General features: G+C 39.9%; 1 protein-coding gene across 1 annotated transcript in view; it reads left to right on the forward strand.

Moving 5' to 3' along the window:
* DIS3L (DIS3 like exosome 3'-5' exoribonuclease) overlaps window positions 1-14,240 on the forward strand; it is a 31,574-nt gene extending 17,334 nt beyond the window's left edge. The window contains exons 10-17 of the mRNA XM_065411911.1: window positions 672-919; window positions 1,982-2,074; window positions 5,231-5,764; window positions 7,396-7,550; window positions 7,672-7,850; window positions 11,617-11,762; window positions 13,251-13,425; window positions 13,507-14,240. Coding sequence (XP_065267983.1) covers window positions 672-919; window positions 1,982-2,074; window positions 5,231-5,764; window positions 7,396-7,550; window positions 7,672-7,850; window positions 11,617-11,762; window positions 13,251-13,425; window positions 13,507-13,812 — 1,836 coding nt within the window. The 3' untranslated portion in view covers window positions 13,813-14,240. The remainder of the gene's footprint in view (window positions 1-671; window positions 920-1,981; window positions 2,075-5,230; window positions 5,765-7,395; window positions 7,551-7,671; window positions 7,851-11,616; window positions 11,763-13,250; window positions 13,426-13,506) is intronic.
* Window positions 14,241-14,888: the final 648 nt, after the last annotated feature.

The raw sequence follows: 14,888 nt of genomic DNA on the forward strand, positions 1-14,888 counted from the left end.
TCCTAAGACTACTTTTCCACCTAAGCAATTGCTATCGTTGCACCAAGCATATTATACAATTGCAAATCACAGGGAAAGTGGTTTGAGATAAGCTCTGTTAAGATGTGCTTCACACTGTGAAAAAGTTTGAGAATCTCTGCTGCAATATAGTCATTCTAAGTGGAGTTTTAAAATAGTTCTGTCTTTAATATGAGGTGTTCATAATAATGATCCTTTATAGCCCAGTCCTACTATTGAAGTCAGTGTCACAATTCCCATTGATTCCAACAGGAGCAGGGACCTGCTGTCCAAGCAAAGTGTTTTGATTCTGTCCATTGTATACTTTTATAAACTGAGTGCTATAAACAGATATGCAAAAGACAAGATACATTATTTATATTTCCCAGATCTGTAATATCACTCAGTTATTAGTCTCTAAAGGTCACTTGGAAGATTACCATATTAAAGCATGGGACATTATTACTTTCTTTAAGGCAAACATGAAGGAAAGACTTGGAGAATACAAAGAGGGAACATGTTTCAAATGTCTGTTTCCTGAATGAAAAATTATAATTCAGTAATAGATACCAATATTTTGTGGCACTGTAAGAGAAAAAGGGAATTTTAAATCTAGTTTGTAACCTCTGTATGTAGAAAATTTATAAAATTATGATTGCCAATACTCTGTGCAGATGTGTGAGATGCCTTCCAGTACCTCAGAGAATCCATGGAAGGTGAATCCAGAGGAGGAACTAAAACGCATAGACTTGAGGAATACACATTTAGTGTTCAGCATTGACCCCAAAGGCTGTGAAGATGTGGATGATGCACTGTCCATTAGAACATTAGCCAATGGGAACCTAGAGCTAGGTGTCCATATTGCAGATGTAACCCATTTTGTGGCAGTGAATTCTTACACTGACATTGAGGCCAGAGCAAGGTAAGTTTTATTTACTATGGAAAGTGTAAAGCATATTGGGGAAGGAAGTTTGTAGTGAGGCTGTCTTAAACAATATAAAGAGATTACTGAGTGTGGGAAGCCTATTGCTTTTCTAAAGAGTAACTGACTACAAGAACAGTTTTTTAAAAATAAACTAGGTAGATAAGGTGTCATGTTCACTAGGCTCAGCTGCTGCAAAAATATTTAGTGGAAGCCGCTGGTGGCCTGCTGCCTGCTCTGGAGACAGCAGCATTGTGGGGGAAGGAATCCCTTTTGACCAGCCTTGTTTCCTTTTTTATCCATAAAATGTCTCTTTCTCAGTGAGTCATGTTTTGAAGTTTAGTAAACTTAATTATTTGATGCAATTAATAGAATTGTCCTGTATTGTTTCAGTGCTGCTATACTTGTTTATTTTTGGAGGGACTGTATCTTTACAGAAGACAGAACATCTGATGCACAAAAAGCAGCCCTTACATGAATTCCAACATATAAACATCATTACTAAAAGCATAAGAAAGGCTCTTTTGTGCTATCACATAGCCGAACCAATAAGTAAAATTTCTGATACTTAGAATCGTCAGCTGGAAAACTTATGACTGAGAAGGATACTGACGTACTGGATTTTCATTTGCCAGATGTCAGTCCGTTTCTAGTCTTGCCATTATTTTGAAATTAAAATATTCAAACAGTTTTTATTAAATATATTGCTTTATGTAATTGCAGACTTATGTAAACTTGATAGCCAGTGAAGATACATGGTACAGTCTATGAATAATCTCTTTTATTCCCTGTTTAGGCCTTAACCCTGCATTCCTTGTGTACCCACAACTCCAGATTGAAGTTGTGTGAGGAAAGCAGGATTGGGCCCATAATTTGTAAATTAATGTTTATTTAACTTGATTGCATTACTGCCCTTGTGTGCATTGTGTAAAACTAATCTTTTGAAATCATGCTGACATTTGTATCTTCTTATGCTGAAGCTGTGCTTATGTTGCAAACTGCTTAAGAGATGTACTTGAATGTGTCCCTGTGAAGAGTACAATAAATGTGTTTTATGTTCAGGGCAACAACCTATTATTTAGCTGATCGTCGTTATGATATGCTGCCTTCCATCCTGAGTGCTGACTTATGCTCTCTTCTTAGCAGAGTTGAAAGGTATGATTTTTGTAATATTTATGACTAAAGAGGGATCTACTGATGCATGAGGGATTTACACAAATAACTTTATTATTGCTACCAGCAGCTACCTGAGTACATCCCTTGTACAAACATCCAGTATTAACATGTTTGGGATCATGTATATAAATATCCCATGTGTAGTGAGATTAATTCTGTAAAACTAATAAGGAATTGTGGCCAGGTGCCTAGAAGGGCCACACTGAGAATGCCATACTCAGGGCAGACTGCAAGAAATAGGGCAGACAATCCCCCAAAACTGGTGGTTTATTCTATAATTAGATTCACCAAGCCAGTAACAAAAGAGCTTCTGCAGTACCACACTGGTTAACCAGAACCAAACACAGTCCCCTTTAGGCATTCCAGAGCCAAGGGACAAATATCACGCTATCCGCCAATCCTTAGTAAACTAACTAAAGATTTATTAATAAAAAAAAAAAGAGAGTTATAAATGGTTAAGGAATCATATACACACAAGTGATTGCAAAGTCCTAATATCAGGTTTGTAGCAGTGATGGAACAGATTGTTGGCTTGCAGAAGTCTCTCTGGTAACTTCCAAAAGGTTGGAAGGTCCACAGTTCAAGATTCTCCTTTTAGCTGTAAATCCACAGTCCAGAGAATTAGAGCAGGAACGAGGCAAAATGGAGGGGTCTCAGAGGTCTTTTATACCCTTTGCCATATGCATGGAAGTTTACTGTCCCAAGCAAAGCCCACAGCCCATACTCTTTGCCATATGCATGGAAAATTACTGGCCCAAGATGGAGTCAAGGGTCACATGAGCATATCCCATGTCCTTACATAGTTTGCTGAATCATAGGAGGTGGCCACTGGCTATCTGGGCAGAATGAGTTTCTTCTATGGCCCATTGTGAGATTGGAGGGTCCTCAAGGGCCATCAACACATAGCTGTCTAGCCTTGATGTAAATCTATCTGGAGGGTGTCACCCAGGAATACAACGCAGGTTTAAGATACAAGCACATAGCAAATATTCATAACTTCATATACAAGGATGGTACATGCATATAAACAGGATAATCATACTTAGCAAATCATAACTTTTCCATTGATACCTTACATGATATACTTGGTATAAGATTTATTGCAACTTGGTACCCACGGTGACTGTATTAGTGTAACCAGTCATTTTTATACAGCATCCCGGGAATCACTTCTTAAAAAAATTAGGAAACATGTACTTTTACTTATTTACTTTGGAGGTGTAAGTTAATGTGTATTTGCATTTTTTTAAATCCACAAATTAGAGAGTTACAGGCATTTAAAAAAAATCCCTGTGAAAGAACGGACTTAGACCACGGTCTTACAAAGATTTATACATGTGCTAACCTTTTTATTTAGTGAGAATAGTTCTGTTGAGCAGTCCAGCATGTACATAAGCCTTTATAGGATTAGAGCGTTAGCGTGCAATCACAATTGAAATTGAGGTGGGGCCTTTTAATTAAAATGTAATATATTCCCACATTTTTTGGCACGTAAGTGTCCCATTGGTAATGCTCCCTTAATGGCCATTCCTCTCCATTTGTAAAGAGAGTTTTTTGGATGAATTTCATGCTAACAGCAATTCTGTGGGTCGGCGTATAGTTGGTTTTTATACCCATTCAAACATTGGCACCTGAGTCTGTCCACAAAAGGGTATCGGTTGTGGTTGATGTTTCCTGATGTGGACACCTCTACAATGGGAATTGCCATCAGATGTTAATAACTTAGGCAACCAGAACTTAATTTTAGAGATGAAAGGGTCTTCTCTTCTTTGAGTGATTGTCCACACGGACTCCACTCCTGGTGTGTAGGTGCCCCAAGTGTGCAATATAGGTGTCTGTTGGGGCTCACACCTATGCCCTAGATGTCCTCAGCCCCCTTCCTCTCCCGAAGGCAGAGGGCCCAACCATCCCTCAGTTCCTTCTTACTGCCCAGGGTTGTGAGACAGAACCTCTGCAGCGTCTGTATTCTCTGTGCACTATTCTACAGTTAGTTGTGTTACAACTTAGTTAGTTACTAGTTCATATAGTTATTTCCCTGTTGACCAGGAAAAAAAAAAAGATTTTTTTCAGTTGAGGCTAGACAGCCCTCCCCCTCGTGCAAGAATGCTAGCAACATGGCAGGAGCTAAATCTCTGGGGTTCCTGTGATGCTTCAGTACTGATTAACAATGAGCGCATAGGAGAAGGACCTATTCCTGAGAATGTTGTTCCCGTTAAGCAAACTCCGAAAGCTACAGAAGCCGGTGTGAGGTTGTTCCTCCTTGAGACCTTGATGCAAGCCTCCTATGGACACTGTGAGGAAGGACATTGCTAACCACAGTCCCTCTCCATTAGTGGCCGGGTAAACCAAGATTCCACCCCAAGCTCTTGAGCTTGCCAAGAGTGGAATCCATGGGGGCAATAACGCAAAGAAGAGAGAATGGTCCTTTGAGATGTGTTGTCCATGTGGATTCTGTGACCCACTCTCCTTTCCTGCTAAGACGGAGTCCTTCTCTGGGATTTTGTATTGTCAAAGGAACTGAGGGATGGCTGGGCCCATTCCATGCTTTATGCCCTCAGATTGGGGGCTGCAAGGGCATATGAGGTGTAAGTGTGGCCATAACAGACACTGCTGGCTAAAATAATCCACTCATGCACAAATGAGGCACATGCACCCCAAGAGTGGAATCCACGTGGACAACAATCTCAAAAACCCACAGTAACAACTGTTCTTTCTAATTACCAATCACCTGAGCCAGTGAGAAATAGAAATAGAAAACATGGACTTTTTATAGGTTAAAAATAACAAAGATCAAGATGCTCTTGGTACATTTCACTAAGATGCCTTCAAAGTAAATGAAAACATTACAGTACAACTGCACTTTAAAAACAAAAGTGGCTATATTTCTTAGAAATAGAATACCGCCATTGCTGATATAATTCATCTTCATGTATTGGCCACGTTGTCCCCAGGGTTGAAAGGGAAGGGCATGAAAAAGTGGCACTACCATGCCCGTTTGTTTCATGAAGTATAATGATAGAGTTGTTAGTACAAGAAACAAAATGGAATCTGTAGGCTTGTCACATGTTGATATCTTTCAGGTTCTGTTTTATGAAAACTGGAAGTGGTTGATTAACTGAAGTTTTTATTTTTAAGGTATGCTGTCAGTGTCATGTGGGAGCTAGATAAAAATTCCTATGAAATCCTGAGAGTCTGGTACAACAGAACCATCATTCAGTCTTCATACAAACTGGTCTATGAGGTAGCTCAGGGATTATTAGATGGTGACCTAAGTGTTGTTGATGATATCCTAGAACTCAACGAACTGGATGAGAGAACTAGACAACAGAAGCTGGAAGAACTGGTCTGGGCAATAGGAAAACTGACTGATGTAGCGCGACGTGTTCGGGCTAAACGTGACCGCTGTGGCGCTCTAGAGCTGGAAGGAGTAGAAATAAGAGTGCAGCTGGATGATAAAAAGAACATTCATGATCTCATCCCTAAACAGCCACTGGAGGTGCATGAGACTGTTGCTGAATGTATGATCCTTGCTAACCACTGGGTGGCAAAGATGATTTGGGAGAACTTTCCTCACCACGCTTTGCTGCGCCAACACCCTCCACCACGACAAGAGTTTTTTTCTGAGCTCCGAGAATGCGCGAGTGCCAAAGGCTTTTCCATAGACACACGGTACCTTTTACTTCTCTTAGTTTATTTTAAGCACTTAGAGTGAAATTCCAGTGGTTAACCGTTATAACATAGACAAATATTTACAAACTATTATAAACATCACTGTAATTGATGATTAATATCACTTTTTAAAAATGACTTCTCATTTCAGCGTAGCCTTTCAGTGAATTGGGTGTTGCCATTCTAACTGAGGGATGTTATCTGAAGCTCATTTGGCTGGGCCAGGAATAGATATTACCTGAATCATCTGGAAGTAGTGGGGGCAAAAAACCTAACTTGTTTTAAGACTGACCTTGATAAAGTTTATGGAGGGGACGATTGCCCACAATGGCATGTGGCCCATCTGTGACTGCTATTAGCAAATAGCTCCAGTGGCCGGAGATGAGACAGTACAGGGGGAGGGCTCTGAGTTACTACTGAGAATTTTTTCCCAGCTGCCTGTCTGGTGGGTCTCGCCCACATGGTCAGGATCTAACTTATTGCCATATTTGGGGTCAGGAAGGAATTTTTCCTAGGTCAGCCTAGCAGAGACTTGGGGGAGGGTTGTCCTTCTGCAGCATGAGCCACGGGTCACATGCTGGTTTGAACTAGAGTAAATGGTGGATTCTCTGTAACTTGAAGTCTTCAAATCAAGGTATGAGGACTGCATTAACTCAGTCAGAGGTGATGGGCTTATTACAGGAGCGTGTGGGTGAGGTTCTGTGGCCTGCATTGTCTAATAGGTCAGATTAGAAACTAGATGATCATGATGGTCCCTTCTGGCGTGAGTGTAAATGTGTCCAAACCTTCTGTCCAGTCCGTGTGGAAGGGCCAAATTGTGTTCACTCTGATTTTTAAGACGGTTCTAGCTTTGGTTGCTCCCTAGTTCCTCTGGTAGCAATCTGAGGGATTGCCCTTGTTTGAGTCCAGGAGATTCAGTAGAATATGAGTTAGTATTTACAATTTAGGGAAAGGTTGTACCTGTGAAGGTCGTGGTATGGACCAGTGTGACACTAAGGGAAGTACTTTCTGGAGCTCCTGGGAATAGCTGTGTATTCACAACTACATCCTTTTGGTTGGGGTGCAGCTTACCCCTCCTGCCATATGTGGCCCGCTCTGCAGACCAGTGCTTGTAGAGTGGGTGAAACCAGCTCCTCCGTCCATTTTATGGTACTGGGCAACCTCACGGAAATAAGGATAGAGTAGCCCCCATGCTCCAGTCCTGCCTGGCCCTCACATGGCATGCATAAGAGGAGCAGAAGTGGAAGAGTAACTAAATGAAATTCGGCATTTTCAAGTAAGAATACTGTTCTAGGGCAGAGGTTCTGCTACAGTTTTTGGTATAGAAGTACACCTCTACCCCGATATAACGTGACCCGATATAACACGAATTTGGATATAACGCGGTAAAGCAGCGCTCCGGGGGGGCAGGGCTGCGCACTCCGGTGGATCAAAGCAAGTTCAATATAACGCGGTTTCACCTATAATTCGGTAAGATTTTTTGGCTCCCGAGGACAGCGTTATATCGAGGTAGAGGTGTAGTAATGACTAAGCAGAATGCAATCTGATTATTAATTACTTGCTATTCTTTAATTGCACACTCTAATATTCAGGGACAGCGTAATTAAGAATTAATGGTTTGTTTTTGGTAGGTCTAATAAAGCACTGGCTGATTCTCTGAATAAAGCAGATGATCCTTTAGATCCAAATGTGAATAAATTACTGCGGTCCATGGCTACTCAGGCGATGTCTAATGCACTGTACTTCTCGACTGGCTCGTGCCCCGAAGAAGAGTTCCATCATTATGGTAGAGAGAGAGAGTGTGTGTGTGTGTGTGTGTGTGCGTGCGCGCGCCCTTCCATGTATCTTTGTTAAATCACTGTTTTTTTATTTACTTTCTTTTTTGTCACTGTCTCCCTTTGTCTTAGGACTTGCCCTAGATAAATATACGCATTTTACTTCTCCAATTAGAAGATATGCTGATATTGTCGTCCACAGACTGCTAATGGCGGCCACTTTAAAAGATACTAAAGTAGATGTTACGGTTAATTTGTTCAGCAACAAAGCTCTTGAGGAATTGTGTAGACACATCAACAACAGAAACAGGGTAAGATGGACGGCAGTTGTCTTCAGATGTGTTTGAACTACACCTTGTGCAATGGCCCGTGATCCTGATTGGGAGCCTCTGGGTGCTACAGTAACACATAGTAAAGTTAGTCTTTTAATTAAATAATTAAACACAATTAAATCCCAATGTAAAATGAGACAGTAATCAAAGTAATACAAGTAAAAAACTTGAAATTGTCATTACAGCTTACACTGAGGCAAAACAGGAAAATATAGAACCAGGCATGCAAAGTTTGAGTCCTCTTGAGTGTGCGATGAAGCATGAGAAAGGCAGGGTACTTCCTACACTTAAAGTATACAGGAACTTGCAACATGTGCTTATTCAATGAGGGATATTACAGAAATTTTAAATAGTAATTCCTTTTTTTAAATGATTAACAAGAAACCCCAACCATTTAAAAACATCATGTTTCTCAAAGAAGGCTCTGGAGTTGTAAGGATTTGAAAAACACAAACCACAGTTAGGGTTTCTGTGCTTCAGCCTGAGCCCCAGCATTTTGACAACACAGTAACTATAGGGAAGCTGGCCCTGTTTTGCCTGTGCTGAAAGCAGCTTTGATGGCAGGAGATGCTAAGGTTTGGACTGAAAATACCAAAATGTTTTTTGATTTTGGAGGGCGAAGTGTCTTCAGTCTGTGTGTCCCTTGCCGCAGCTGAGCAAAAATTGGTACCATTGGGCTAAATTTTGTTCTCAAAGCCGTGTGCACATCTGAGGAATATACTGTGGCCTTTTGTTAACCAGGTTGGTTCCTTTCTCAGCTATTGTATTAGTGCTAAAAATGAATGACTGTTATTTTAAAAAGGTTAACAATACTTCAGTTTCTTTGATGGGGCATCTCTGAGTTCTCCCATTTCCTTCTCTAATGTTTTTTGGACCTGAAAACTCTTATTCCCAAAATTTTAGTGAGTTTTCACTGAAGTTCTGATGTTCAAAAATGTACAGCTTGATTCTGAGAATATGTAGCTATCTTCAACCTTGGGATAAAAATTTGGGAATTAACTTTCAAAATCTTTTGGTGTTCCTGCGAGAACTACATGCTTGACTTTTTCATTAAAAAAAAAGTTTTTGCCAGTTCATGGCCTGACTTGGGTCAGGCAAGTTCTGCTGATGTAAGTAAATTTTCCTGTATCAAGCTTTTAACAGAGCAGCTAACAAATTTGTAGGGATAGAGTTTGATAAGATCTTTGAGACAAAAATGTAATTTAGGTTTAAAGAGTAGCTGGACTTGCATCACTTATGAAAAGGGAGGGTCAGAGAGAATAAATCATAGATTTTAGCTACACTTGCAGAGGCAGACTCTCCCTCTCTCTGGGACAGGAAGCCCTTTCTACCTCTGCAAAGATTGTGTCGTCAGCAGGGCCTGCAGCAGAAGCGAGCTAATGGTAGCCTAAGGGCTGGTCTACACAGTGGGGTAATGCTCACTATCAGGGTGTGATTTCTAAAGTTCACTAGCGTGCATTAATTGGTCCCTGTGTAGACCTTGCTGGTGTGCACTAAATATTCCCTAACGTGCTTTAATGTGTAAAAAATAAATAAAAAAGAGCTTGCTGGAGCTAGGGACTCCTGAGCCGCTTAGTGGACCAGTTACACTGAAGCCAGCCCTCTGTACTTAGCTTCTGCTCCAGCTGTACAGGCCTAGTCCACCTGTTAATTCTTCCCATACCTTGCTCGTAATGGAGGAAATAATGGGAGTAGGGCTGGTGATAGTGGCTTCTCTCTGCAAACAGAAAGGAAAAGGATCTGATATGGATTTCCCCACTCCAAATAAACTATAATAATTTTTTTTTTTTAAAGCTGTGATGTGCTTGAAGGGGCCTGGTCTACACTACAAAGTTTTAGGTCAATGACCTAGTTGTGCATGTGTCTACACTTAAATTTGTATCACTGATGTAAGTGCCCCATTACAGCAATGCAGTACCACCACCTCTGCAAGCAGCATTGAGTCATGATCGATGTACTGAGACCGATGCAGTGGGAGTGCATGGAGACAGTTGCACACTGAGAAGTTGACCCCTGGCTCCCAGTCACCCCTGCACAACTCGTTTCTGCCCCACATGCATTGCCAAAAGTTCCCAAAAGACAGTGTGCTGGATTGTACACTGGTATACCTACCCATCGAGCACTGCACTATATGTCAACACAAGCACTCCTGCTGAGTACATGCAGCGCCAATGTAAGGAGCCAAGTATGCCCACACACAAGCCATATACTAACTGTGGCGGCTTTATGCCTACATAACTTGCATTGATCAGTTTGTAGTGTAGACATGGCATTAGGGCTGGTCTACACTGGGAACTTATATTGGCATAACTACATCTCTCAGGGATGTGAAAAATCCATGCCCCTGAGATGTGTAGCTTTGCTGACCTAACCCCCAGTGTAGACAGTGCTAGGTGGATGAAAGAATTCTTCCATCAGCCTAGCTCCTACCTCTTGGGGAGGTGGATTAACTATCACGACAGGAGAACCCCTCCTGTTGCTGTAGTGAGTGTCTGTCTATGCTTACGTGCGACAGTGGCACAGATGCAGCGTTCCAAGTGTAGACGAGCCCTAAATTGAGCTTTACTGCTGGAGAACCAACACAGGCCTGACAGTGTTGCAATAAAGAGACAAGGTGGGTGAGGTAATAACTTTTATTGGACCATTTTCTGTTGGTTAAAGACACAAGCTTGTGAGCTTACATAGAGCTCTTCAGGTCTGGGAAAGGTGCTCAATGTCATAGTTAAATAAAGGATGGAACAGATAAGGAATTAACATGATGTAAGAGACCATTCAAGGTGAGGTGGGTAGTTAGCACCTCTATAGTTATAGGACAAAGGTGGGTTAGTTGGTTACAGATTGTTGTAATAAGCCATAAATCCAGTGTCTTTATTATGTCCCTGGTTTTTGGTGTATAGTAGAGTTATGAATTTACGTTCCCAGGCTCATCTTTTGAAGGTGTTGTGCAGGTTTCCTTTGAGGACTGAGAGGTCAGATATGAAATGACCATTTTGTGAAAAGTGTTTGCCCATAGGAGATCAGCTGGTTTTTGTCTTATCATTTTTCTGTGAGAGTTCATTTGAGAATGTAGTTATTGTGTTGTTTCACCCACATAGTTGTTGGGGCATTTAATGCACTGGATGAGGTATGTGTAGGATCCATGGGCTTGAACGGTGTTATAGGAGGGTATTGATCAGTATACCCGTGGATATATGTCTGCAGGTTTTGCATACGTTATTGTAGGGGCTGGTGCTGCTTTTGGTTAGTTAACACTCCATTAATTTTTTTTGTAGTTAACACTCCATTTATTTCAGTTTCTATAAGAGACATTGTTAAATACAGACTTACCAGCGCTGTACAAGATGGTAGCACAACATTTCAGAAGTACTTCATAATGTGTTTGCACTGTAAATGATATTCTGTTAACTTTTGCAAAGCTGTCTGTCGTAAGGCATTTGGTCTTTGAATACCATTCTTTCTTTAAGATAACTGCAACAGAAAGGTATGAAAATTATAAAATTGAAGAGTTTGGCCAGTTTGTTTTCTTCCAGGAGTTATAATGACTTTAACTTTATACTTTTTTGTCTGTGCTGTATGTAGGATGTCCTTGAAGGTGTATTTTTGTGTGTTTAAAAAAAAAAAAAAAAAAAAGTGGAATGACCTTTCTAGAGACTTACAATTACTGAAGTTAAATAAGCTTCTTTCTTCTGGAACATTTTATTTTAACATCTTTCTAAAGTCTTTTTATGGGGCACTCTTTTGACAGGCTGCACAACATGCCCAGAAACAGTCTACGGAGCTTTTCCAGTGTATGTATTTCAAAGACAAAGTCTCTGAAACAGATGAGCGCTGTACAGCAGATGGTGTTGTTTACTCCATTCGAACAAATGGGGTACTTGTTTTTGTACCAAGGTAAGTTAGGGCTTGCAGTTGGTAAAGAAATAAGTTATAGCAGGGTGTGTTACTGCTGTATTAATGGAAATTTCAGGTTCTTGAGAAAGGCAGTAGTAGCTGACTATAGCATAGTTTGTTGTGGAAGATAGCTCAGTTTTAACTTTTTTTTTTTTTTAATCTAGGCCCAATGGCTTTCTAGCCTTTGACTTTAAAAAGCATAAAAGTTCCTAAAAGGAAGAAAGAGGGGATGATATATTCAGTATATCTATTTTGAATTCTTAATTTCTGACCTTAAATGATTGTCTAAACCCTCCTCCTTCCATTGCCCAGCTTCCTTTTAATTGAAATTTGTGTCCCTAACAGCCACTTTAAATTCATTTTCCAATAACAACATTAATTTGGTCTACTTAGAACTAAGTAAGTGTTTTTATAGTAAAAATTGGCTAGTTACCTGAAAAAAGGACATCTCTGTTCCCTGGGGGAAGAAGTTTAAAATTGTGCATTCCCCAGCTGCCTCTACTTTGCACTGCATTAATTTCCCCCCATTATTTAACATAACGGGTATTTAGATTTTGGGGGCAAGAGTTGATACCAGCTGTACCCTATTTTTCTTATTTTAATAGCATCCCATCTGTGTCTGAGGATAAAAGGGTGGTGATGGGGAGAGTGAGTAGATATGGCAACACTATATGGGTTGGGAACATTTGTGGCTCAGCTTTCATGGCCAAACAGATGGGGTAGCAGCACCCAGGGGAATTGCTTCCATGATGCTAACATAATTATAGATCTGAGTTTCTGTAAGTGATGGTACTTTAGCATCATGGGGTGGGGAGATATCAGCTAAGGAGCTCTTACATGACACAATTTTAATCTTGAATTTCTGATCTTTGAAATGAGTCTTTAAAATAGCTTCTCACTCTACTAAACGTGTTATAACAAACTATACTGAACTGAATAAGTTGGGAAAAGCCGCTGGGTCTGTGCAGAGGTTGGACAGCCCTACCTTTCACAGGAAGGAGAGATTTCTCCAGTCCCCAAATACCAGGGAAGAGCAGCTCGTGCTGCTTACGTAGCAGGGCCACCCTGCTTTCTATTGACTTTGTAGTTATGCTTCTGATTAGCTTCTTGAGAGGGGTCTGAGTTGGGTGGTGAGGTGGACTTTAGCACTGGTTAAATAGAGGGGAGATATGCAAAATAAGTATGTTTTACTTCTTTGTTCTTTGTAATTTTTTGACGAAGGGGCTCTCTTCATGACTGTGACACTTAGCACACTGTCATTGCTTGATAAATAACTTTCCTCAAACTCAATGTACCTGAAATGTTAGGGGGCATTATGATCAAGATACAATACATTCCTATTCTGTATTATTGTTTACATAGATTTAATCCTTCCTCTTCTTCAGTGTGGGGATGGTTTAAAATCATTAAAATGATTGATAGTTCTTAATGGTACCATAATATTGTTTTTCAAAATACATTTGTATTTTCACTTCGTGCATCTCATAGGTATGGCATTAAAGGTGCTGCTTATCTGAAAAACAAGGAGGGTTTGGTCATCTCCTGTCAGTCTGATGGCAGTTGTGTATGGAAACCTGGTTCTCTTCAGCGTTTTCAGAACAGAATTACTTCCATAACAGTTGCTGGAGAATCTCTTACATTGAGTCTGTTTGACCATATAACAGTAAGTCTTAATAAATTCACTAATGGAAGCACCAGAGCACAAATGAGGGGAAAAATAACATTGTGTACTTTTGTTTCTAAGGTAAAAGTATGTGTGCAGAGTTCACGCTGCCATCCTGACACCATCAAGCTTGAAATAATTAGCAACCTACCTTACAAGAATACAGCCACAGAGCTTTATGAGAAGAATATCCACATAATGAAAGCCAACTTAGTAAAAGAAGTAACAAGATCTGCAGAGGAAGCTCAACTTGCCCAAGAAAAAAACAGAGTTGAAGTAATCCAGGAAGAATATCAGGAGTATTGCCAAACAAAGGGAGTTAGCTTGTACCAACTGCTTGAGGAAATTAGGGACTTAGCTCTACTAGATGTATCAACTGGTAACTGAGCATGAACTAGTATTTGGCTCTGCTCCACTTAAGCAGCTGTGCACAATTTTAAGTCTTTTTAAAACTGATATTGTAAGTTGATAAACCATTTTTAATGTTTTCTGCTTTTGCTAATTTGAACTGTACCTTAACTAAAATTTAGCACTGATTTTTAGAGTGAAACAGGCGTAGCCGATTTAAGACGTTTTATACATGGTTAACTATTGTATTCTCACTGAAAGACTAAAGATTGTATTGTGGTAAACTACTTGGTCTTTTTAAAAAAAAAAATCTGATCTTGATCTAAAAAAATAGGTGACTGGACATTGTTTTTTCTAAACTAGATTCTTGTAGCGAACCTAAATATATTTGCATAAGCAATACTGCACTGAGATAGCCAGACCACCACTCATCTTGCCCCTTCAGTTTTGATCAAATTAATTCAACTTTAAATACGTTAATTCTACAGCTCTATTTACATTAAACCTGAATGAAGCAGTTCAGCTCCACCCCTTATATGCTTGCTACATAAAAGTGCACTTAAAAAAAAAATCAAAGCTGCCTAAAATTACAATACAAATTAAATCACACTTCCAGGCCTTATTCCAAGATTATCAACATAATTGTAGATGGTTTTCACTGGCCTCTAACTCAGTTATTGCATAAACAAAAAATTGTTACTGGTACATGTGGTTTTAACCTGATTACTGGAACCTCTGAGGGTATTTATAACATACTAATGGAAAGGAGATTCCTGAAGAGCCTTGCTGCCACTATCAAAATTAATATGAAGCTAAATGTAATATTGTTTGACGATTGACTTCAATAAAGCACGAAAGGATTGTCATCTGAAGAAACAATTTCTTTGGGGAGGCTTTCAAAGGCAGAAAAGGAAGTTAAAGACCAGTTCCTACAGCGTCCATTTCACTTCAACTTTCTTGTATTAGTATACTATCAACTCAAAAAAACCTATTCTAACTTAATTTTCAATGGAGTTTTTCAAGCTTTTAGTGCTTACTCCCTTCCCTAAAAGAAAAATTAAATTGAGTTTATATAGTCTGACCTTGTCCCTTCAACAGAAACATAACTTCCCCTA

This window comes from Emys orbicularis, chromosome 10 (genome assembly GCF_028017835.1).
Source record: "Emys orbicularis isolate rEmyOrb1 chromosome 10, rEmyOrb1.hap1, whole genome shotgun sequence".
NCBI lineage: Eukaryota > Metazoa > Chordata > Testudines > Emydidae > Emys > Emys orbicularis.